Genomic DNA, 25,239 nt, shown 5'->3' on the forward strand with positions numbered 1-25,239 from the left:
CAAAACATAGGAAATTTTATATTAGGTTTGACGATGTAACCCACATTATCAGGAGTGATTTTTATTTGGAATCTTTAAGTAATAAAAGTAGTCCAGCATCCCTTCCCAGGGAGTAATGTTTTCCACAGCTCACTGAGTTTTCAAACATCAATTAACAATTAAGACAATCCCACATCAGGCCAACTAATTGAAATCCTCAACTGAAATTTTCTTCCCTGTAATTCTAGAATATAGAAACTTGATATGTAAAACTAACAACTACATTGTTAAACGCAACAGATTTATACCAGTGAAGAAATATATATCTTGAGTAATCTCCATCTAAGAAATGTTGAATCACATTTGTGTGACCTGGAGACTATTAGTTTTGTTATTTAATCTTTATGTGCTCTGACTGACACTAAAGGTATCTAGAGAGATATTTACTTCTGGCACTGCTAGACATTTCTGTTTTCACATCCAAGCTTTCTTTGTTCAGCAAATACCACTTCTTTTCTTGGGGTAAAGGATTTGAAATAGAAAGATTGGGTACTGAACCCATTACCCAATACTCATTACAGCATGCAGTATATCTCAACTTGTACGTTACTTTATTGAGACCAAGAAAAAGATTTGTAAAATTTTCTTCTTGAAGAATTAGAATGAAAAATAATACACTTACTTGGATACACATTCAGGGATACTGAAAATGCAGTTTTATATCCTGGATGTCTATGTAATACTTACATTTAGAAACATTCTACACATTCAAACATGCAAGAATATTTTACATGTGGCAACATATCAGTGGCTATACCACTGAGGAAAATGACACTCATCCCTTTAACTACAGTCCTTTGTGGAAAGGTGGGATGTCAGGGTCCTTATATCATCCACAACAATTTCTTGGGCTGGTATTGTGCAGGTCTTATGCAGTAAATCCATCAGTGAAATGGCTATATCATGTATAGAAAATATCTTTTTTCTGCATATTTCCCATTCTTAAGTCTTATATTTTCCTTGATTCCTTTTTTTTGTGAAATTCAATGAGCCTGAAACATTTAAGTATAAGCACCCCATCCTCCCCAGTCTCAACAAGGAGGCCCAATTAGGGGGTTCAGCATTGCCCCTCCTTCTAGTAGAGCAGCATCTCACTCAAGTTTTGGAAATCAACTCTAATGATAGTCTGTGGACACAGGAAAAATACACACATGAACATAAAACAGGGTCTACTGAAATGAGTTCCAGCAGGAGAGGACCAGGACAAGAGACAGGAAGGAAAATTATAGAAATTCATTATAGAAATGCATGATACTATCAAAAATTAAAAATTAAAACATTCTGCACATGGGGTAGGTACATGAGAATTCAAAGGGCTAGTGAGGTGAAAACTTCTCTTTTTTATTCATGTATTCTGAAATCGTTGAATACTGTATAAGAAAGGTGTATTTACTTTTAATAAACTTCAAAGTTACACATTCATCAAAATAATAACCTTATGTATCATTTAAAATCTGGCATATCAGGATTTAGAACTGCAATGAAGTTTGCAGAGCAGACAAGGGAGAGAAAGGGTTCATCCTAGATTCAGGTCTGAGTACGAGCTACACAGAGCAGTAAACATGGGTGTCATTTCTGAGTAGTAGCTGTTCACATTGTTTCTAAAGACAATGCTTACTGGTTGCCTGGAACTTTCTGGTTTCACCAAGCTTGACACATCACAACTCTTGGTATTTTGTAGGATTTGACAGAAGACAAATATAGAGAAAGGTCTATGTATATCTTCATAATGTGTGTGTGTGTGTGTGTGTGTGTGTGTGTGTGTGTGTTTCTGTGTCTGTGTGTGTGTAATGTTCATGAATATGTGGGTTCACCTGTATGCATGCATATACATGATATGTGTTAGTCATCATGCATCTCTTATTTTACCTCAGATACAGAGATTAGACTCAGCTCCTCACACTTATTTATTATGTACTTTTCCAATTAATCTATCTGCTCAGCTTCCTTTCTGTTTCTTTAAAACATTAGAAAGATGCTTTATAGATCAGAAGTGGGTTATAATATCTTCATATTTAGAGTATTTACAGTTTATAGTTGATGACATAGCCATGGTATTGAATCTTTTTCCAGAAATCTTCTCTTATGCTATTCATGACAGAATATCAAATAACTCTATTTCATCTAGAAATTTTCAAAATAATAATGTAACAATTGGTTTTAAATTTCAATCATTGGTTATAAGTATCACCTACTCACCCTTTTGTATTTTTCTGTGATCTCTTGAGTGTACAATATAATTCTACTCTTTCCACTTGAATATACTACAAGTTAATTTCATTTTTCAAACAACTTAGTCCCAATCATGGGCCTAAACCAGCTGTAAAAAAGTTACCACTACGATCCAGAGGCAGAAAGAAGAGTTAGCCAAGGGCCAACAGAAAGGAAACTATCATGACTTTGAAATCATCTCTTCACTCACCCATTCTCTCACTCACTCACTCACTCACTCACTCACTCACTCTTTGAACAGTGAAAGCACAGTGGTCTCAAGGCAGCAGACACATTTCTTTCCAGCAGAAAGGGCTTGTTTGATGCCAATGCCAGATAGACATACATGAGAATCCAGTGTGTAACTGCCCTGATAACCTCTCAACCACTTAGAACATTGTCTAAGTCATTCCAAAATAAACTAAAAAGTAGATTATCTTAGAAAAAGATAAAAAAATACCAAGTGACATATTCTTAAAAGTATGGCTGGTAGAGCTCCAGGACCTGCCTTCATCCACCTGTCCAGAATTGGACCTACAAGTGCTTACATCATGTTACAATATTTTTCTTTTGTTCTTTCTCTCTTTCTTTCTCTCTCTCTTTCTTTCTTTCTTTCTTTCTTTCTTTCTTTCTTTCTGTTTCTAAGTTTTGTATCTGACATGTTACTTGGATACTGGGAATCAAGTTGAGGTTTCATGCTTGCATAGAAAACACTATTGTCTAAGTTATCCTTCTGTTACCAAGAAAAATGTTTGAAAGACAGTAGAACATTCACACACTCTATATGGTAAACTTGGTAAATAGTTCCTATGATGGTATCAGAGAGGAATACTCTCTAACAATGTAATCAATACCAGTTAAGTCTATCTGAGCTGTGTTTAACCCAACTATCAAAGAACATAGTAAAATATATATACAAGGGAAATCATCCAGTCATCCCTAATTCATGACTACACTATAATCTCTCTGAGACAAATAGTGAAATCAAGATGTACCCAATGGCTTGATGATCTGGGATTCCATACAGTAAAAAGAAAGTGAGAAAAAAATAGACAGAGAAAGAAAGTGAGGGGGTGGAGAGAGTATGCCATCTGGAGACTGTCCCACCTAGGGATTCATGCCATCTGTTGACACCAAACCCAGACAATATTCTTTAAGCACAATGATTTTATATGCATTTACATTTCTTATCTTGTCTGCATACACAAATATTTTTTTCTTTTCATGTAAGACTAGTATAGTTGTTTCAAATTAGCTACTTTTTTAATTGGAAATCTACTTCACTAGAAATTTTGACCCAGTTTCTGGCCTCAAATATCTTAACCCTGATATCAAATACTCTTCTGCACTTCTCCAGGGGCATGTTGTTCCCTAGGTTTTCTTGTATACCCTCAGGGGTCTATGAGTCTGTTAGAGAAAACCCCTCCTTTTCGGGTTGGGAGACATATGGTTCAATAGGTGGAAGTATTAATCACAAACACATGACAATTTGAAATCAGATACACAGAAACCACATAAAAATCAATGTTTCAGTATTAATCTACATAACCCTATCACTCCAGAGATCTGCAGGATCCTTAGAACTCCTTGGCCAGCCAGTCTCTAGGTTTAGTAAAAGAACCTGGAGAAAGAAAAAAAAGGAAAGGAAAGGAAAGGAAAGGAAAGGAAAGAACTTTTGAGTATTCTGTTTTATAGAAGAGTATATCCCTTCTGGTATAGGTTCTTCATTCATAGAGTCAAACTACTGTAGACAGAAAATACATTTTAAAAATTATTTTCATACTAGGAGAGCATAATTTTTATCCTTGACAATATTCCCTTAAAATATATAAAAATTATTTGAATGCTATCAACTATATGATAGGCAATACAATAGTCTCATAGAGTTGAAAGAATGGATATACAAATTCTATGTAAATTACATGCCATTTGTAGGAAAGACCAGGACATTTGTGCATTTTAGTATGGGTAGTAGATCTGAAAACCAAACAAAAACAAATACATGGGCCAAGTATTCCCCTGAATGGTTTGTTCAATTGAAACTTCCTTTAATTTTAAGCAAATGGTTCTTCTAGAAATGTTAATTGAGTGACATTTTTTTCTCCCTGCTGCATCTCCATTTGATACCACTCATTCCAAGTTTACTTGATCTCATAGGAACATATGGCAGTAACTGCTCATTCCCAATTTTTTTGAAATAGAGCAAAGAAAAATCAGTCATAGGTGGCTTGGACTTTCTGTAATGCCCCCTGAGAAGGGTCATTTAGTAAGAAGAAAGATGGATGTTACTCCACTGTGATTTTAGAGGTTCTATGTGACCTCTCTCTGGACTTCTCATTGTCCATCCTGATATATAATTTCCACATTAGCAATCCCATTGGTGAAGTTAAGAGGATCCTTTAACTCAGCTAGAATAGCAATTCATACAAAATTCATCAAATTCAGAGATATGTTTCCTGGGATACAAATATATGTGGTTCATAAAACATCTCAGAAGTTCTATCTCTAGCAGGTCCAATTGATGAAACTGTTCCACCAACATAATTTTGTGTTCCTATTAACTAACACCAGAAATTGAGGGAATTTTACTTGACAAAGTTCTTGAAGATTCTAACATACACCAGACCATTGGGTATAATAATAAAAATATAAGGATCTGAAACAAAAATATAAAAATATTGAAATATGCAAAAAGCTTACTTGGATATATGTTAACAATGAATGCAGGAAAGGTTAAAGCTGATATAATGTTTCTAAACTCTTTCTTTCTGTGCTTTCCTGCCTTTGGTATAGATTAAAGTTGAGTAGATGTGACATGCACATTTCAAGTTTTACTAAATCCTGTAGAACACAATCACACTACTTTCAATCTATAAAATTAGCTTTTCTATAAGAAGTTCAGTGATCTGGTATTAAGTAAAGAGCCCATGAAGAAAGTGCTTGTAGTATAAACATTGGAGAAGTAAGGCATACATAAGAGACTAGGTGTAATAGCATAAGTTTACAATCCTAGAGTTGGGAAGGTGGAGATAGGCAGATCCTTTGGATTTTCATGTTATTAGAGTAGATTACTTAACAACACCCTTGTTCTACTAAGAGACAACTTCTCATAATAATGGTAGACAGCTCCTGAGGAATGATACTTGAAGTTATCCTCAGGTCTTCACACACACACACACACACACACACACACACACACAGAGAGACCCCACACACACCATCATCTGATACCACCTCATTCCATTCATTCATTTTCTATAACAACCATGCCAATGTGTTTAAGCACAATGATTTTATATGCATTCATATTTCTTATCTTGCCTGAGTACACAAATGTTCTCTTCTTTTTATATAAGACTAGTATAGTTGTTCTAATGTAGTTACTTTTATTTGAAATCTACTTCACTAGAAATCTTGACACAGTTTCTGGCTCCAAAGATCTTAATCCTGCAATCCAATATATCATACTGATCCATTCATGACTAAGAACACTTCCACCACCATCATATATATATATATATATATATATATATATATATATATATATATATATCTCCTGCCTTTTCTCTATTTTAATTTTGTCTAACTGGCATAGAGAGCTATTCAGTTAATACACTGAAAATTAACAAGACAAGTCGTAGTAAAATATGCATTAGGATATTGTCTGTTTTTTCTGAGAATAATAAGATGACTGTCTTGGAGTAGACATTGTGTTAGCTCCATAGTCATGACAACTAACTGAGCAGAACAATACAGAGGTACTCAGGCCTATGGTAATAGTGTTGGAGTTGTAGGTGCTCTCTAGTAGAAGGGGAGAGGGGAGGGTAACGGTACTCTTACCTGGGATTAGAGACATTACTCCTTGTTTCCTCACCCTAAAATTATCTTGGAAGATGCTGGAGTACATAATATATGGAAGGACAACTGAAAGGTAGCCTCCAGGATGCAGTATCGATGAAGTTATGATCTAGTATTGGGTAGAACTTTGAGGTAAAACTGCTGTTTCAGTGCCATTGAGGTTTAAATAAGTAACCCATCATGGTGCTGTATAAGTATGTTCAAAAAACTCATTGGTTCACTTACTGAGACTTAGGTGACACTGTCTCTTGGACCTGACATTAGCTCCCTATCTTGGATAAATAAATATTTGTTCATATCTCCCTAGGAAAGTTAAATCCAATGAAATCCTTCTGTAATCATGTGTGCTCCCCAATACTGCAGAATACAAATTGTTCTTAAGTCACTAGTGAATGATGGAACACTTAACTCCAGATGTTAGCCTGTACACCATCAGGAACAAAAGGGGAACTTCAAGATGTCTTCTCCCTTAGACTTTGCACTGAGTTGTTTAGTTGTTCAGTATGGACTGTCATGGGTAGAATGAACAACCAAAAAAAGAAACTTCTGGTTCTTTCATTTAACTCTAAGTAAGTATACTGTAGAGGCTTCAATGAGAGTACCCCCATAACCTCAGCTATTGGGAAACCTTGTTTCCAGTTGGTGATACTGTAGGAGGAAGTTTAGGAGATATAGGCTTGTAGAGGAAGTGTGTCACTAGGGACAAGATGTAAGCTTTCAGAATTTCATACCATTTCTACTTCGCACACACTGCTTCCTGCTTGCAGTTTAGAATATGAGCTCTTGTCTTTGTGCTGTACTCACAATGCCTACTGGCTGTTATACTTTTCTATCAGGGTGGTTATAGCCACTTATCCCTCTGGAACTATAACCCTGAGTAAATACCTCTTTCTCTAACCTTCTTAGTCATGGTATTTTATCATTTCAATAGAGAGCAAATTTAGACAGTTATTGAACAAGACGTGTTTCTTAAACTCTGGTGAGCCTAAGAAGTTGCTTATTCAAGAATATTAGTCAATATCTATACTTCTTACATGCATACAAAGAAACGTAAAGAATTATAAAATATGTATTTAACTATGCAGTGCAAAAATTTCTGGAGAGTGATGGAAAAATAGCTCAATTAATCAATCTAAACGCAATGCAAGCATAAGAGCCTGAATTTCATATCTATCTATGCTCAGATAAAAATAAATGTAGGGTAGTGGTGAATGACTATAATCCCTCTGCCCTGTGGAAGCAGGGACAAGCAGTTCTTTAAGCATCACTGCCCATCTGACCTGGCCAGATCATTGAGTTTCTGAACAAAACAATATAAACAGTACTTGAGGAACAGCACATGATGTTGTCCTCAGTTCTTCTTATACTTAGTTATTCATTTCCATGTGCATCTGTACACATACTAGTGTGCTGGCACAAGAGGAATGGAAGAAAAAGCATTTGATAAGTTCTTGTGAGCACAGCATAGTGATGATGTTAAATTGGTTCATAAGTGGTTCAGAGGTTAGTGGACTAATGATCAGGCCAATAAACAGAGAGTCTGGGATTTTAGTGGGTGACATGATCAGTGGAATGTTCTGGAGAAGAAAGAACAGGAGTACTTCAGCATGAATAATTAGATACATATATTATCTCTTGTCACTACACTACTGTGCAGAGTGCTGGAATCAGAGGTTCTCTCTCTCTCTCTCTCTCTCTCTCTCTCTCTCTCTCTCTCTCTCTCTCCATCTCTCTGTTTTTCTCTCTCTCTGTCTCTGTCTCCTCTTCCTTTTATTTCTAACACAACTACTTAAAAATTTCACACAACTCCCTAAAGTTGGCACATGACAGTGATAATCTCTCCTCTTGATTGTTAACTTAATAGTATCTAGTGTCTAGACTGGGTTATATAAAGTGGGAAGGCCCAATTTAAATGGGGACAGTACCATTTTCTGGACTAGGGTCCCAGACTGAATAAAAAGGAGAAAGCAAAATGTGAGCATCAGTATTCATCTTTCTCTGACCCCTTACTGTCGAACAATGTGACCAGCTGCCTCAATTTCCTGCCTCCATGCCTTTTTTTTCATTATGAACTGCACCTTTAACTATATGCCAAATAGACCATACTTGAATTTCCTTTTGTCTATATGAAGAAATTTGTTTCCCTGAAACTTCGAGCAAATGTCTACTGAAACAGAATCAAATAGATTGAGGGCCATGTTGCTCACAAGGATTTGTTCTTCATCTGGGAAAAATGATAGGTTTATTTGTTTATCTCTACAATGCTGTGATAAAATTCACTTCCAAGAATTGAGGGAGACCAATGAAGAAAGAAGTTGACATCCAACCTTGACTCAACTTCACCTGACTTTTTCCACATGAAGAGTTTGGAGTGAAGAAGGTATCTAAAGGAACATCCTTCTGTAACCAAGTTTTGTGTCCAGCACTCGTGCTCCACGTATTATGGAAGAAGATACAGATAGTTCTTATTTTTCTCCTGAAATGATGTGTGTGTGTGTGTGTGTGTGTGTGTGTGTGTGTGTGTGTGTTTACAAGAGCATGTGTACATTTGTACATCAATAAATAGAATGGAACCCAGTGGATTTATTTGGATACCAATACACCAGTACTGCTCATCTATGCTTGAGTTTCTTTTTAAACCAATTGTTTTCAACCTTGTTAATGCTACAGACCTTTAATATAGTTCCTCATGTTGTAGTAATTTCTAACAATAAAATTATTTTTACTGCTACTTTTTAACTGTAATTCTGCTACTGTTATGAATTGTAATATAAATATCTGTGTTTCAAACAATGTTAGGCAACCTCCATGAAAGGCCCATTCAGTCCGCAGAGGTCTTGACCCACAGGTTGACAATTGCTGTCTTAGATGACCTCTCACCTGAAGCTTTCAATAAACACCAAGGACCAATCTGCCTCCACCTCACAAGTGCAGAGAAATCAAGACTCTGTCACCATGCAAAGCTTTTTAAATAACTTTCTGGAGGTCAGAGATGATGTAGCCCTAATAGACAGGAGAACATAGCCATTTCCTTGCAAAAATGAGCTTGTATAGAAGAACACTGAACCCTTTGAATTCAATGAACTTAGGTTTGAATTCTTGTTGATAGTTGGTAGATGTGTATGACCTTGAAAACAATCCTTTAAGTCATCTATAGTGTTTTCTCTTTATTTTAATATTAACCCTTCTATAAAGGCAAGTCTCATCTTCAAAGCACACATTCTTATATAATATCAAGATTGTTGTGAGAATTATATGGTCAGTAAGTCAAAATCAGTAAGTATAATAAAAAGTTTAATTTATTGTTACAGTCACTAAGTGGTGGTAAAGGCACTAAACATTAGTGGAAACAAAGAAAACATCCATATAATTACATTCTCATCTTGCCAGGCCTGTCCCCAGCATGTGTATTATAAAAAGCCTATCAATCAGAGGAGATGGCTAGGATGGCTGGGTAGTAACGTGATTGCCTTAAACTGGGAGAACCTGAATTGATTCCTAGAACCTAGATTAAAAAGCTGGGTCTCGTTATAAAGTCTTCTGGTTCTGGCACTGGGGAGGGTTGCAGAGAAAAGCAGATCCAACCACACAGTTTTGCCTACTTGATGAGTTGCAGTCACAGTTATAGAAACATAGCAAAAATATAAAAATTAAGGCAGGTGGAATCTGAGGAATGATGCTGAAAGTTTCTTCTGTCTTCTACCCACATGCATAAACATATGCATAAACACCCATATATACACACTTTCATAAACACATTCATAGACACCCACAAATACAAGAGCATCTATACACACATACACATGCACACACAGCAGAAAAAGAAAAACTGACTCAGTCCAAATCTCAGATTGTATTGCATGCCTTGCTTAGAATGTAAGGTTCAGAATAGGAGATGTTGGCACAAACCTCACTATTGCTTCTCAACATGCAAGAGCAGACTTGTTACATTTTTAAACCTTTATTCTTTGTATATGTGTTTATGTATATGAACCATGTGTACACAGTGGTCATGTTGGGCTACAGAAGGGTATCCTGGTTCTTGGGTTGTGGGTTCGGCCATGCCCCAGAACCCAGGCTCCTGTCACGAGGTCTAATCTCCATTCAACCTGCGCCCTTCAGTCACATACACAGGTGGAGGGAGTGACGAACAGGACCCAGGCTGCGTTGTGAGGAACCGTGGAGAGGCCTTTAGTTAGTGATCAGCCAAGCCTAACTTCCAGCTGGAGGAACCCAGAGCGTTCCCAGCCGACTACACACAGCATGGAGGGAGGAACCCTGGGTTCCCCAGCCGTTTTTTTTTACCTACATGCCCACAGAGGATACAAGAGGGTCTTTTGGAATTAAGAACAGTTGTCACTAAACATATGGGTTCTAATATACAAATCCTGATCCTCTAAATGACCAGCAATTGTTCTTACAGGATTCTAGGCTCTTTTATTATTATTTTTTAATGCAGTTCTAATTCCCATTGAATTTGGAGTCTGCATGTTTCTGTGTATGAGTTAAAATTTACTACCACTATAGGAAAACTGAAGTTCTCTTTACCATTCATCTGTGTCAGCATCACAATTGCAAAAGTGTCGTCTGTCCAGGCAGCTCTCCTCCAGCCCACATCCACACTGCTGGACTCCAGGAACAGAACCTCCCCAGTAAGGGTGCCTTTCATTGGACCTCCCAATCCACCAGGTGAATGGGGCTCCATCTGAAAGACAAGATGTTTCATAAGTCAGGAGTGCAATCTGAAAGGCTACAGAAGAGTTCACAGTAGTGTGTGTGTGTGCGTGTGTGTGTATGTGTGTGTGTGCATGTGTGTGTGCATACACAGAAGGTCTCTCTTCGCCTCCCTACTCCTCTCTTTCCCATAGATTCTGAATTCCATTTTCTCTCTTCTCCTTTATCCCTTTTAATCCTCTATATGTTTTAATGTACATACGTAAACACACATAGAGGTGCACATGTAAAAAATAGTTTTATTAAAAGAATGTTGTTAAAAACTAGTAAAGGACACCATTAAGCATCAGAGACATAAATTCAAATTCATAATAGATTTATTTGGATCAGTTTAAATTTTTTAAATTTTATTTTATGTGTAACTGTAAAAGTTACAGTTTAAATAATACATAATAGAATACTTTCATATAGTTTTAGGCAGAGAAAAGGAAAATATTATTTTTTTAAAATCCCTTTCTTCAAAAAAAGTGTTTAAAAGTCACTTTAAGTTGATAAGTGGCACATGTGTTTTTAGTGACTAGTCCTGCTTGTTCTAACAGTCAGTGGAATTAAAAAGAAAACTGAACTTTTCCAACCATTTCCTCAAATGTATAACAAATTTTAGAAACTTTTCAAGTGCCAAAATTGCAATCAAGTCCAGACTAGAAAAAAAGATCTGTGTATCACTTCTCCTGTGTCTGTTCTTTCTTGTCATCTTAATCACCATAAGATACCCTCTCTTGGTCTTTCTAAATTTTAAATCCCCTTTTAAACAAACAAACAAACAAATACACACACACATGTACACACACACACACACACTTACACACAGTCACAGACACAAACATGCCTCCATGTACTTGTGGATAGAACAATGTCTCTTCAAAATTATCCAAGACAAAATAACACAGTAAATGCCAAGATTAGCTAAATGTATTCCAAAAGTAAATTGACTTTAAGCACATGTAAAAGTGATCCTGACATACTTCCCATTGATTTTTTTTTTTTTTTTGTCACATCAATACCAGAAGCAAAGCAACCTTATGCGCTAAAAGAAGTCATGAACGATCAAGTTCATATACGTACAGGGAAAGGAGCCTGTAATGATCATACCCTGGTGAGTCAGGGGTAAGCATTCCGATATTAAGATTCACTCAGAAAAAGAGGGGAAATGAATAATTAGCTTGGGGCCTGACTTCATTACTACTTTTATGTTGTCCTTAAGGCTTGTGAATATTACAGTAGCTTATAGCTACCATTCAGAAAATGGTAGTATATCTGAATCGAGAGCCAACACGTATATGGGAACCCTGGACAGAATCAGTTGAACATACCAGACCTAGCTTCCCTTGGTAACGGCTGTCTTCTTTTTGCTTAGTACATGTCAGACACTTAAAACAAAATAAGAATATTACTGACTCTTTTGTTGTTTTGCAAAATTTAATATTCTGTTGTTCAACCAGGCAAGAATCTGTTGTATAGGGAAATCCTTATTCTTCATACAGTTGCTGTCTACGTACACAACGCACCCACTTTTTCTGATTTGTTCACACAACTAAATTTCCCAGATGACTTTGAGGCAAATAGGCAGAGAAAAGACATTCAGAAGTCCAATGCTGTAAACCATAAAAAATGGGGGAAGATTTTTATGATAAGCACAGTTGTTCTGGGGTGCTTCTAATTCCTGGAAGAACTGGGCAAGTCCTTCATCCTCCCACTGCATCTATCCTACATTGCACTTCTCCATTAGTACTGTCTTCCTGCTTAGAGTTCCCCAGGTAGATAATCTGCCATCTAGCACTCTTCTCTCTAGGTTATTATCATTAAATGGCACAAACATCTCCCAGTCTCAAGGAACTCAGTCACCTTTAAAATCTTCAGATGAATTGCCTCCTTTCTAAATCTCTAGCTAGAGAAACCACACTAGAAGAGCCTAGACAGCTGGCAGGTGACTTTATTTTAACTGCACACAAAGAAAGAAAAAGGAAGAATACAAAAGAAAAACATTTAAATATTTTCAATTTAAATGTGTGTATGAAAGTTGAAGACTCATGTTTTTTTTTTTCCTTCCAGATACTTCTTTATTTCATCATTATTGCAAAATAATGAAAAAAAAAATGAGGAGACTGAGAACCATGAACAATACATCATTGGGTCAGTGGGCATGTGTATCGATGGATGTGAGTCAGAGTACACCTTGTAGGAGTCTGTGATGTCTTACTATGTGGATCCCAGGGATCTCACTTAGGTTAAGAGACTTATTTGCAGCCCTCTATCCTCTGAGCAATCTCACCCATCCTCAAATTATATTTTATGAGAAACTGGTACCTGGATCCCATGGCTTCTAAAAACCTGGAGAGTCCAACATCCCTTATACAAAATAGGTTAGAATTATTACAAAACATATTCTTCTCTGTAGCAGTTCAAATAATCTCCAGATAATTTGTAATATGCAATGCAGATATAAATGTAAAATAAACAGCCATCCTACAATAGTTTGGGAAAATGAACACACATTTTAAAGCTCAAACACTTTGAATATAAATACATTAAAGCATTTAAATTTGAAACAGTTGTTTAACTTGAATGAAGGATATGTATGCAAGGGTCAGGTGGTATGTAACAGATGATTTATCTTTCTGTGTGCAGTATTCTAGTTGTTCTCCTTAGGACAGTGACAGAATCCACAGCTCATGGCATGCCCCATGAGATCTTTAAGTAGTGGTTCTCAAACTGTGGATTATGATCCCTTCTCAGGGTCAAAGGTCCTGTGACATGAGTATTGTATTATACATCCTGTATATCAGATATTTACATTAGAATACATAGCTGTAGCAAAGTTATAGTCATCAAGTAAGAACAAACATAATTTTATGATTGGGTGTCTTCATAACGTGAACTGTATTATGGGTCACAGCCTAGGAAGGTTGAAAATACTGCCCTATTCACACTTGGCTGTCACAGATAACTCAGTATTATTTTATCCCACACCAGTTCAAGCAACAGCCTCCATCTAGACTGGAATCATACAACGTGCTCTCATACTCTCTCATAAATGCTCTTCCCAGTAGCTATACTCTGCCCAAACCTCTCCTTGGGGCTTTACAGCAATTGGCACTGTTGAATGTTTGGATGGTGACATTAAATCACATACCTTTCTTTTTTATTGGTCCTGAAGTATCACAAAATCACTTTCTTATAATCTTAAGAGTGCTGGTTTTCTCATGAAGCAATCTGGCTTTTTTACTTCACTTTAAATTTGTACATCTGTTTGTTTATGCATATGATTGCAGGGTTCCAGATAAGGACAGAAATGTTATATGTAGGTACCTGAGTTGGATGGGACAAAGCAAATTTGGTTCTTCTGCAAGGTTAGTGTATGCTGCTTAGTAGTGAACTGTTGTGGCCTAGCTGCCTCACGTTGGGTGCCAAAAATGTTGAGAGCCACTCTAGCCCACGTTTGGGGGCCAAAATGTCTCTGACCGTTCTGTCAATGTTGGGACCTGCACTGCCAAAAGCCTTGGGGACTAACTTGTTAGCCCGCACTGCCCCAAGCAGCTCCAGTCTGCGGGTCGGGGTTCAGCAAGAAAGAGAGTGAGGATGGCGACGAATGGAGATTCAATCCCGTTTATTCTTCAGTCTCTCTTTCTAGTTCAAGTCCCAGGTCTTGAGTTCCTAGTCCCTAGTTCCTAGTCCCTAGTGCCTCCAAGTTCCAAGATACTTCTTCCAAGTACTAAGTGCCTAATGTATAATAATTCTTCTTCTGAGTTCTCTAGTTCAAGTGTCTTCTTCCTCAATGCCTAATTCCTACTCCAAGTTGTACTCTAAGTTGTACTCTCTAACCTAATTCCTAGTTCCAAGTTGTACTCCTAAGTGCCTAATAATCTGTTTTTTTCTTCTGTCTGCTTCACGCCTTTTATGTCTCACTTCTAAGCCATGACTCTAAGTCACGCCTTTAATCATGCCCTGCCCTTAGGTCTTGTCTCTAAATCTGATCTCTAAGTCACGCCCTTAAGTCACACACCTTTAAGTCTCACACACCCAAGGGAAGATCCTGGGTATCTCAGTTGGCTCAGGATAAAACTTTCCATGGCTTATGCATAATTATTACTCCATACATAGGATAGGGCTTGATAGCATGAGGAAATAAAATATATATTTGTACAAAGAATACATAGCCTAACACTAAAGAGACAGCTGTGAGGTTGCTTTTCCAATTGGCCTACATGCTATTTTCAGCATCCACATGGGAGTTATAGTGACCTCCAGTTCCATGGAACCAACATCTGTTTCTAACCTCTGTGGACACAAGGCACACACACAGTGCACCTGTATGCATACATACATACAGGCAGATAGAAAGACTGACAACATACTCAAAAGCATAAAATAAAATAAAATAATTCCAATAAAGTACAAATAGTCAAATAACTAGGAAGTACATCAGATCAAGATTTTCCACAGATGACAAACAATACTAAAAACAAAACAAATAAGAAAAAACAACATTAAATATTTTATAAACTATTTTTTGTCACTTTATACTGTTGTCACAAAATATCTATATGAAATAAGTTGAAAAGGACTGGTTTATTTTGTCCTTTAATGTCAGAGTTTACATCCCATTGTTTCTGAGCATGAAGTGAATCAGGGCATCATGGCAGATGACTGTGGTAAAGAACGATCTCTTACTTCATTGTATCTGGAGAGCAGTATAAGCAGGACCCTCTCAAAGACAGGTAACACTCTTCAAAAGGCACACATCCAACGAGATTCTTGCTATGTTCTTCCTCCTTACTTCCACCTCATAAATACTATTACCACACCAATCAATTTCTTCAAATATAATGCCAAGGGTTGTCACAACAATCATCACTCAAGAATTAGGCCCAACAGCTGAGGACCAAGCCTTCCACCCTTGAGTCTTTGGGGGCCTATCTAAAAATAATAACATACAGATAATTAAAATGTTCCCAGTTTGTGAATATATCCATTCCTCTGTTGAGGAACATCTGGGTTGTTTATAGCTTCTGGCTATTATAAATATTGTTATGAACATAGTGGAGCATGTGTCCTTGTTATATGTTGGAGCATCTTTTGGGTATATGCCCAGTAGTGGTATAGCTGGATCCTCAGGTAGTAATATATCCAATTTTCTGAGGAACCACCAGACTAATATCCAGAGTGATTACTGTACCAGCACACAATTCCACCAGCAATGGAGGAGTGTGTTCCACTTTCTCCACATCCTTGCCAGCATCTGCTATCATCTGAGTTTTTGAACTTAGCCATTCTGACTGGTGTGAAACCCTTAGCTAGACTTACAAACCAAACAGTATACATGGAAAGACCCATGGCTCCAGCCACATATGTAGAAGAGGATGGCACTGTCTGGCATCAGTAGGAGGAGAGGCCCTTGGTCCAGTGAAGACTCAATTTCCCAGTGAAGGGGAATTTAAGGGCAGTGAGGTGGGAGTGGGCAGTTAAGAAGAGGAACACTTTCTTAAAAGTGGGGGGGGGAATGGGAGGGGGTTTCTGGAGGGAAAACCAGGAAAAAATAATATTTGAAATGTAAATACATAAAATATCTAACAAAATAACAAATAAGAAAAAAAAAGCTCCACCAGCAATCTTTAATGTAGTAACAGAATGGGAACTAAATCATTTTCTTTCAAAGAAAATAAACTCACACTTGCCTCCTTCAAAATGAAAGGGTTAGCAACATTATGAAGTTAGTGTATATACTCTTTTTATTTTTGTTTTTTTCTCACACATTTTTTATTGGATATTATATTTACATTTCAGATTTTATCCCCTTACCCCCATTCTCCCCACCACCTAGGAACCTCCTATCTGATCACCCCCCCTCATGCTTCTATGAGGATGTGCCCCACTTACCCCCTCCCACCCCCACCTCCCCACCCTCAAATTCCCCCCCATTCAGTGTTTAGCCTTCATGGGACCAAGGATCTCCTCCCCCTCCTATGCTCTACAAGGCCCTCCTCCCCTACATATACAGATGGAGTAATGGGTCCCTCCCTATGTGCTCCAAGGCTGGTGGTTTAGACCCTGGGGAGCTCTGGTTCAAATAAAAACTATTCTGCAATTGATTGTTGAATCACTAGACATCGATCTGAGGAATTTTCTAATCTCTTTATTTGTTTCACTACTCTAAATGTAGAAATCTGTCATAGATAATCACTCAGATCCTTTGGAATATTTGTTAAATTATAGAGATTGTTAATTGCTAACCAGCTACATGGTTGTAGGTTTCATTGAAATTCCAAAACACATGTATTAGGTTAAATAAAGTATAATCAAAGATATAAACAAATAAAATATAGAAGTAATAATTTTGAAACTGTAGCTATAAGAAGTCATCAAATAATACTAATTATTTCTATCCATATAGCTGCTCCTTTTAACATAAATGTCACCATTATCTACTGATGTTAATAATATGAATTCCCTAGCAGATACCAGGAGATATGTCTACCAAACTTATTTGTTTTTCTCCGGGTCTTATTTCTATTCTTGGGTCATTTTCTGCCTGTAATTCTATTTAAAATATTGCAGATGTTAGAAAAGCAGTGTTTAAATTAGTGCAATTTCTTGGCTGAATTCAGTTTCCACAGTTTCTAAACCTTTCTCAGATGGTTTCCTCTTCCTTCTCTCATTTTCCAATCATGTCAAAAGGAAACTAAGGGCACACTTCTTTCTACATTCTGTTCCTCTTTCTGTTTATCTACCACTACTGATACTGGGTCTGCAATCACTGGACTCCTTCCATGTCACAGGCCAGGACTGGATCTGCTGCTCACAGATGTGGGGGCATGTTTCTTTATTATTTATTACAGATATTTGACTTCTTTCTTATATATAAGTGCTTAAGAATGAGATTTTTTTCAGCCCTTTGTCTTCATTAACATTTGGTGAAGATCTCAATCAAAACTGTGTTTGTTCTCCTGTTCATCTTGGTTTATCATCTGTTTAACACCCACCCTTGTTGCGGCCCAAGCTGCCCTACGCTTGGGGGCCAGAAATGTTGAGAACTGCACTACCCCAAGCTGATCAGGTCCTGCTCAGGTCCGCGGGTCGGGTTCAGCAAGAGGGAGAGAGGACGGACTCGAAGAATGGAGACAAGGCAGAGTGTGATTCAATCCCATTTATTCTTCAGTCTCTCTTCTCCAAGTCCCAAGTCTTGAGTTCCTATTTCCTAGTTTCTAGTCCCTAGTGCCTTCAAGTTCCAAGTTACTTCTTCCAAGTACTAAGTGCCTAATGTCTAATTTCTAACTCCAAGTTGTACTCCAAGTTGTACTGTCTAACCTAATTCTTAGTCCCAAGTTATACTCTCTGAAGTGTCTGATTCTCTGTTCTTACTCCAAATTGTTCTGAACTCTTCTGTCTGCCTCTCACCTTTTATATATCTCACTTTTAACTCATGCCTCTATTCATACCCTTAGGTCTTGTCTCTAAATCTGATTTCTAAGTCACGCCCTTAAGTCACACACCTTTAAGTCTCACACACCCAAGGGAAAATCCTGGGTATCAAAAGCAAGATGTTATCAGAGTGTGCTCAGCTGTTGTAGGCTAATGCAATCAAGTCTCTGGTCAGGATATATCGCTCAAGATGGCTGCAAGGTTGTGTCGGCTCCCCACACAACCTAGGTTCCTAGGCAAAAAACAAACAAACAAAAAACAAACAAACAAAAAAAAAACCCAAACAAACAAAAAAGAAATTATGAAGCATAGAAAATTTCTTGATTAGTAAGGCATAGAAGACATCCATGTTCTTCTAACCATTTTTTGTTCAAGTGAGGCCACACTCCCTGATTCTTCAGCCAAAGCTCCCCGAGTCCTGTATACACAGCCCCCACTCTGTCCTGTCTTTAGGAACTCTTCAGCGAGCTCTTCACTAGAGCTTTGTGGCAGCAAAATATCCAGCAGCATCTCACAGCCATTTGCAATGTAAAATACAGATCCTCCCAACCGTTTGTCTACAAGGGTTCTTAGATCTGTTCATCTTCTCAGGCATATGTAAGTATGTAAATAAAACTGGCCAATTCCATTTTTTACATTTGGAGGAAAAAATGTTTTATTTTGCTTTGCTTGGCTCCCTGCTTATAAAATTCTCTTCTCCAGCTGTGGTTGACCTATGTATATCAATACCTGTATACCTGCACATTGTTGTCAGCATGTCCTTCTAAGTCCTTTTCTTTCTATGAACTCATCTTTGATACTTTAAATTGAAACCATTTTTTTCCAATTAAAAATATACAAAAATTTTTTATTTTATTCTATCTTATTCTGGCTTGTTTCTGTTAATTGCACACAAGCACTATGTTTTATAATGAGATTTATGTTATCATAAATGATCCAAATTAGTTATATATACAAATTTGTATTTTTAAAGTATTTTAAAGTATTTCTAATACTTCATTATTAATACCAAGTCGCCATTATGCACTATGTGAATATTTTCATACCTCCATGTGTGCTGTAGAATATATATATTCTATATATATATACATATATATATACACATATATATGTATATATACACATATATATGTATATATATAATATATATGTATATATATAATATATATGTATATATATAATATATATTCTATATATATACAATATATATACAATATATATACATATATATATATACAATATATATTATATATACATATATATATATACAATATATATTATTTCTGCCTGTTGGCATATATATACATATATATATATACAATATATATTATATATATTGTATATATATATGTATATATATGCCAACAGGCAGAAAAATATAGCCATATACATAATTTAATGCACAGATAGAGATGTTAGAATTTCCATATTCAATATTTCTTAATCTTTAATAATATACTCAATAAATCAATAATTACATATTAAATTGTAGGCAAAAGAGTGTTTATTTCTACTAAAAAATGTCATGTGATTTCTATTAACTAGTAAATTTTATCATTTATTAGAGTAACTAATCTGATAAAATTTATATCATGAGACTTTTAACCATATGGTTCATGTTCATTTTTTGTAGAATGCTTGTATTGAATGGCATGTAACAGGCAGTGAGAAGAGATAGATAAGATATTCATTATTTTCTACACATTAATGTACTATACATCAATAAAAGGGTATACAATGTTAAATATTAATACCCTTTATTTTAACTTACTGCATTTAGAATAATTTCAGTTTAGCAATCGATTGGCATGCATCTTAGCTCATTTTTGCTCCTACAATAAAATAGCATGGACTGTAAAACTTACCAACAACAGATTATTTATTTACTTTGCTCTGGATAGTGGAATGTGTGAAACCAAATCAGTGTGTGGAAAGGGTCTGTCACTGGCTCAGAGAGAGTACCTTCCTGCTGAATCATTATGTGGTAGAAGGGCTGAGGTAACTTTCCTCAGGCCTTTTCTATAAATCCCACTGCTACAATTTTGGATGTTGACTGTGTCCAAGTGGCTCACATGGTAGCAGCTTAGTTCCCAGCAAAATTAACTGGAAACAGCTATGGAAGTGTGGCCTGGTGAGAGGTATTTATATCTTTAAGGGTATGTTCTTGAGAATTACTGCAAGATTGCTCTCTTCTTTTTAGCCTATGATGTAAATTTATTCTGTCACAGAATCCCTGCCATTATCATTTTTCATGGGTATAAGAGGCACAAAAGAACAAATTCACCTCATCTCAAATTAGAATGCTAAAAAAACTATACATGGTATAAAGCATTTCTGTTCTTATATAAAACATCTCACAGATTTTATTACAGTTATAGAAAGCAACACAGATATTAACCCATTCATGCTGACCACATAATGATATGATCATGTCCTAAAAGACTCCCTTGGGAATGATAGTTCAAACTACAAATTTTGGGCAACATAAATATTCAGACCACAGCAATAAGAGAAATTTTAATATCCAAATAGCACTGTCTAAAGGAATTGTATACACGGCTGGACAGAGATGATATGTAAGATAATAAGTAAGTTGAGTACCCCAAGTTTAACCATAATTCTTTCTTATAGCTACACAATCTTTATCAGCATATTAGTTTATATTAACTCACCACCTAACAAAAGCAAACTGCTTTTCTCACAAAATAGCCAACAATTACAATTTGGTTTTTAGGTCAGGTGGTTGCTATTGTTGTTTTATTTTATTTTTAACAGCATACTGACTCTAGTTAGTTCTGTCCATATAAGGTGGGTCATTGTGGGCCTGTCTTTCCTTGCACCTGAAGGAAATGGGACTTTTCTTCACTCAGCACTCATCAACAGCTGGGGATGGATAGGTATTAGGAGCTCCTCTGTCCTCCATTTGAAACTTTTAAATAATAACCATGACCTTTAAATACCTTTGTGGAGGTCACTGAGAAGGAGGGCACTACAACTGCTTTGAATTGAGGTATTGGGGTATTCAACAGCTACATTATGTCAAGAGGTCAGGATTTCACAACACCCTTCTTTTCTTTTACATTCTTTCTGCTTCCCTTTCTGTCCTTAATTCATGCCCCTCAATCTTGGGCATGATAACTGCTTTGGTTCATCTGTGGCTGAGTACTCATGGTCACTTATTCTCAGAGATTAAGAATCACAATTCTCTCTATTATGTACGTTCTTTGCAATAAAACATTTATCTGATCAAATTTAAGAGGAAAAAATCTTTCAATTCCAGGTATTAGTCATTTTATGAATCAATTTGTTTATCTATTTATAAGAAGATATACTATATTGAGAAACAGAACATATTGACAAGAATAAATCTTACTCAGATACTCAGCAAAGTTACATAAATGGAGGCAATATAGACAATAAAATATGACAGGTGCTCATTGTTTTACTCTATTAAAATTAAATTCCCCAGGAGCGTTTGTCTTAACATGCACATGTACACACATACAAACATATGTGCACATACTTATATGATCTTGTTCATTGGAAATTGACTATGTATACTTTTAATTATTTTTTCTCACTTTTCTGTTTGTCATTTTCTGTCTCTGTCTCCTTTGTTTCTATCTTTGGCATCTTTCTGTTATTTCCTTCTTGTGTCTAATACTTGTGGTGAATCATTTGTGTTTTTCCTAAATTGTTTCCCCTCAATGATCCATACAAGTATTTGATCTCCTATCAGTAAAATCAATTCATTTCTTCTTTTAAAAACATACAATCACAGACACAACACATTTGATAGCAACTTAAAGCTATAGAAACCTGTTGCTGAGCATTAACAGGAATTCTCTGATTATAGTAAATAATGAAAGAAGAAGAAATAGCCAGAAGACTACATGAGAATACCTACACACATCAAATTTCCTTTGAAATTAGTTATAAAATGTGGGTAAATTTATCAAAAATAACATAAAGAAGATAAACTGATTTAGATTTTCACAAAATGAACAGAAAACAGGAACTGTTCATCCATTTGTTTCAGTATTTGAATTGAGAGGGGGAAGTCTATTGCTCACTAATGCCTTGAGCAAATCCCAGACAGAAAGTGGATGGACCCACAGAGGACACCCAATATGAAGTGCTGTATACAGCAACAGCAGCAACACAAGATGAATGAACACAGAGAAGACCTTCTAATGAATAAAATATGAAGACTGCAATTACATGAACCAGAGAGCTGTTGTAGAAGATCATCTTCATAATGACAGCAATAAAAACACAATTTCATGTTCTTGTCTCCTGTTTTCCTTCACTGAATCTGAATATAATTTATTAACCACTCTCCTGTTTATGATTATGTACACAACAAAATAACAAAGCAAGGTTGTGAATTTCCTGCCCTCTAGAAATTGCTGTTCATAATGGCACTCAGAGGTCACTTAACTGTTATAAAAGACAGTTCACAGTCAGAAAGCCATAATTTGTATTCCTTAGTTGTGACACACCAATTGAACATGATATTAAGTGCTGAAAACTTAGAGTGACCACATGATGTGATCATTGTTATATATAGATACAATGCAATTTTCAAAATACAACAGCGAAAACTTTTTTTTTTAAACTGGGTACTCACAATACACTTATTTTAGTTTTTCCCTACCATATAACACAGAAAGCAAGAAATAGAGTTATGAGCTACTGAAATGGCTCAACGAGTAAAAGCACCAGTCAGTCGACGACTGTAATAATCTTAGTTTAATCACTGGAATCCTCATGGTGAAGGAGAGAATCTACTCTAAGTAGTTGTTCTCTTACATCCACATGTGTTATGACATAATAACACTTTAATGTGGAGTTATGAGATGTTGACAGTAATCTACATAATGGTAGAGATGCTTAGTTATCATTATAATTATACCATCAGCATATATTATTAATGCTTTAGTGACTGAATAAATTATGTATGCAGATACATGTATATATCCATACACACATGCACTGTAATACAATGGAGAATACTGTTCTTTATTTTAAAACGCTACTGAAATAACATTAACTGTAAATGATAAACCCAGAATAATTTTTTCCACGGATGAATGATTTGCCATTTAAGTCAGCATTACTCAGACATTTGCAACTCCGGTGCTCAGAGGAAGGCATATGTTGTTAAATTGCACAACCTGAGCTTCGTTCTTCAGTAGTGACTCTGTTGCTGTCACAAGAAGCAGGAAAGTGACTTGAACAGAGTGTAACACACAGCACTATCACTTGGCTCCAAACAAAGAAATCTCCTTCCTCTCCTACATAAAGCACCAGTAAAAGAAAGAGCTTTTCAAGACCTCTGTGAAGAGCAGTGCCTCAACTGAGGATTCCAGGTTCTTTTAGCTAACGGGTAAGCTAATAGACTCTTGGTTTCTCTTAGAAGTCTGCAATCAAATTAGATGAAAGAAGAAAATCCTGAACAAACAAAACAGCATGTAAATAACATGCTTGAAGAGAAGGGTCAATGTTGGATCTGGGATTTGGGATGCGGGGCTCCATTCTGGATACATGGAGAATTACTCAAAGCAGAAATGTTAATATCATACCTATGGTTACTCTAGACCTGTGAAAATGACAGGATCCAACAATATCAGAAAATGGTTGCTACTCCAAAAAAAGTTGAATCTTTAGTTTTGTGCACCACGAAGTGTAAAACCTTCATATATTTTCATATACCAGCGATTGCAACTCTGTCCAACTTCAGAGCACTCAGAATTCTCAAAGTGAAATTTGTCTTCAACTATATTTATATACATGGCTAAGTCTCTCCAGTCAATGCCTTTTATAACCTAGTTGGGCAAACCCCTCAGTACCTGTGTTTTGTGTGTGTGGTTCTGTTGTTTGCTTCCTTCATTTACAACAATGTCTCTCTCACATTGTAATTCTAACTGGCCTGGTACTAGATATATAGTTCAGACTGACCTCACACTCACATATGTCTGCCTGCCACTGCCTTCCATGTATTAAAGTCATGTACAGTCATGAAGCAGAATGTCTGTATGGTGTTTTATAGAGACAGCAATCATCAATTCTGATGCTGACAATAGAAAACAGTAGCATTAAATCCACGCAGATCCCATAAACACTTTCCAATTGAACTATACTCACTCCTTGGTTTAAATTAAGTATTTCATAAAGATATTCTCAGACTAGAGGTCTCTAATAAGCCAGGCATGAGTCTTTCCTGATTTCTGAGAGGGTCCTGAATTTCATCACAGTTTTCTAATTAGGAGACAAAGTTTGTGTCTTTTCTTTAATGGCAGCAGCTACAATGTCAGGATGAAAATGACAATTCATAATTTTTAGGAAGTATTCTAAAAGGCCCTGAGGGTTTGGTATTGCATACAGAACTGGGATTGCAGGAGAGAACTATGTGGGATATAACAGGAAATAGAAATGTTCTCTTTATGTGCATGAAGGGTAACAACAACAACAATAAAAAACCAAAACAACAACAAAAATAAAAACTGAGCATGGCTTTCTATGACACTAAGGGTATTTAAGGTTACTTTGATTTGGCCTCAAATAACATGAAATGGTTTAAACTACATTGTGAGTTATAATTTTTCATTCAGTTAATTTATAGATTTAATCATAAGGAATGAAACAGCTCAACTCTTATGGTATTAGCATGTTTCAGGGTAGGACTCTTCAGAAAACGTGAAAGAATTTCGAATCACATTAAAGGTTGTAATTCTGTATTCCTGTGAATCAGATATTATTCCAACACTGTTTCTCCCAAAGCTCACTGTAATTGACTGAGTCATAGAGAGTTTATCCTCAAGAGTCCCTTGAACAAACTGTCCACGTAGTTCTATAATATAAGAACATTTTAAGTTCCTTGAAAGAGAGAACAAAAGTTATGCTCACTATCTTTGTCTTGAGATGGATTTCAATAAGAATATGGTCAACAAGTGTGAAATAATTTATGATTAAGTC

The 25,239-nt window shown here is 36.2% G+C and overlaps 1 protein-coding gene across 1 annotated transcript in view; it reads right to left on the reverse strand.

The window, feature by feature from the left end:
* Positions 1-25,239, reverse strand: part of LOC117716227 (contactin-associated protein like 5-1) — a 688,126-nt gene that overhangs the window by 105,837 nt on the left and 557,050 nt on the right. The window contains exon 14 of the mRNA XM_034513191.2: positions 10,657-10,813. Within this exon, the coding sequence (XP_034369082.1) occupies positions 10,657-10,813 (157 nt within the window). The remainder of the gene's footprint in view (positions 1-10,656; positions 10,814-25,239) is intronic.

This window comes from Arvicanthis niloticus, chromosome 10 (genome assembly GCF_011762505.2).
Source record: "Arvicanthis niloticus isolate mArvNil1 chromosome 10, mArvNil1.pat.X, whole genome shotgun sequence".
Classification (NCBI taxonomy): Eukaryota; Metazoa; Chordata; class Mammalia; order Rodentia; family Muridae; genus Arvicanthis; species Arvicanthis niloticus.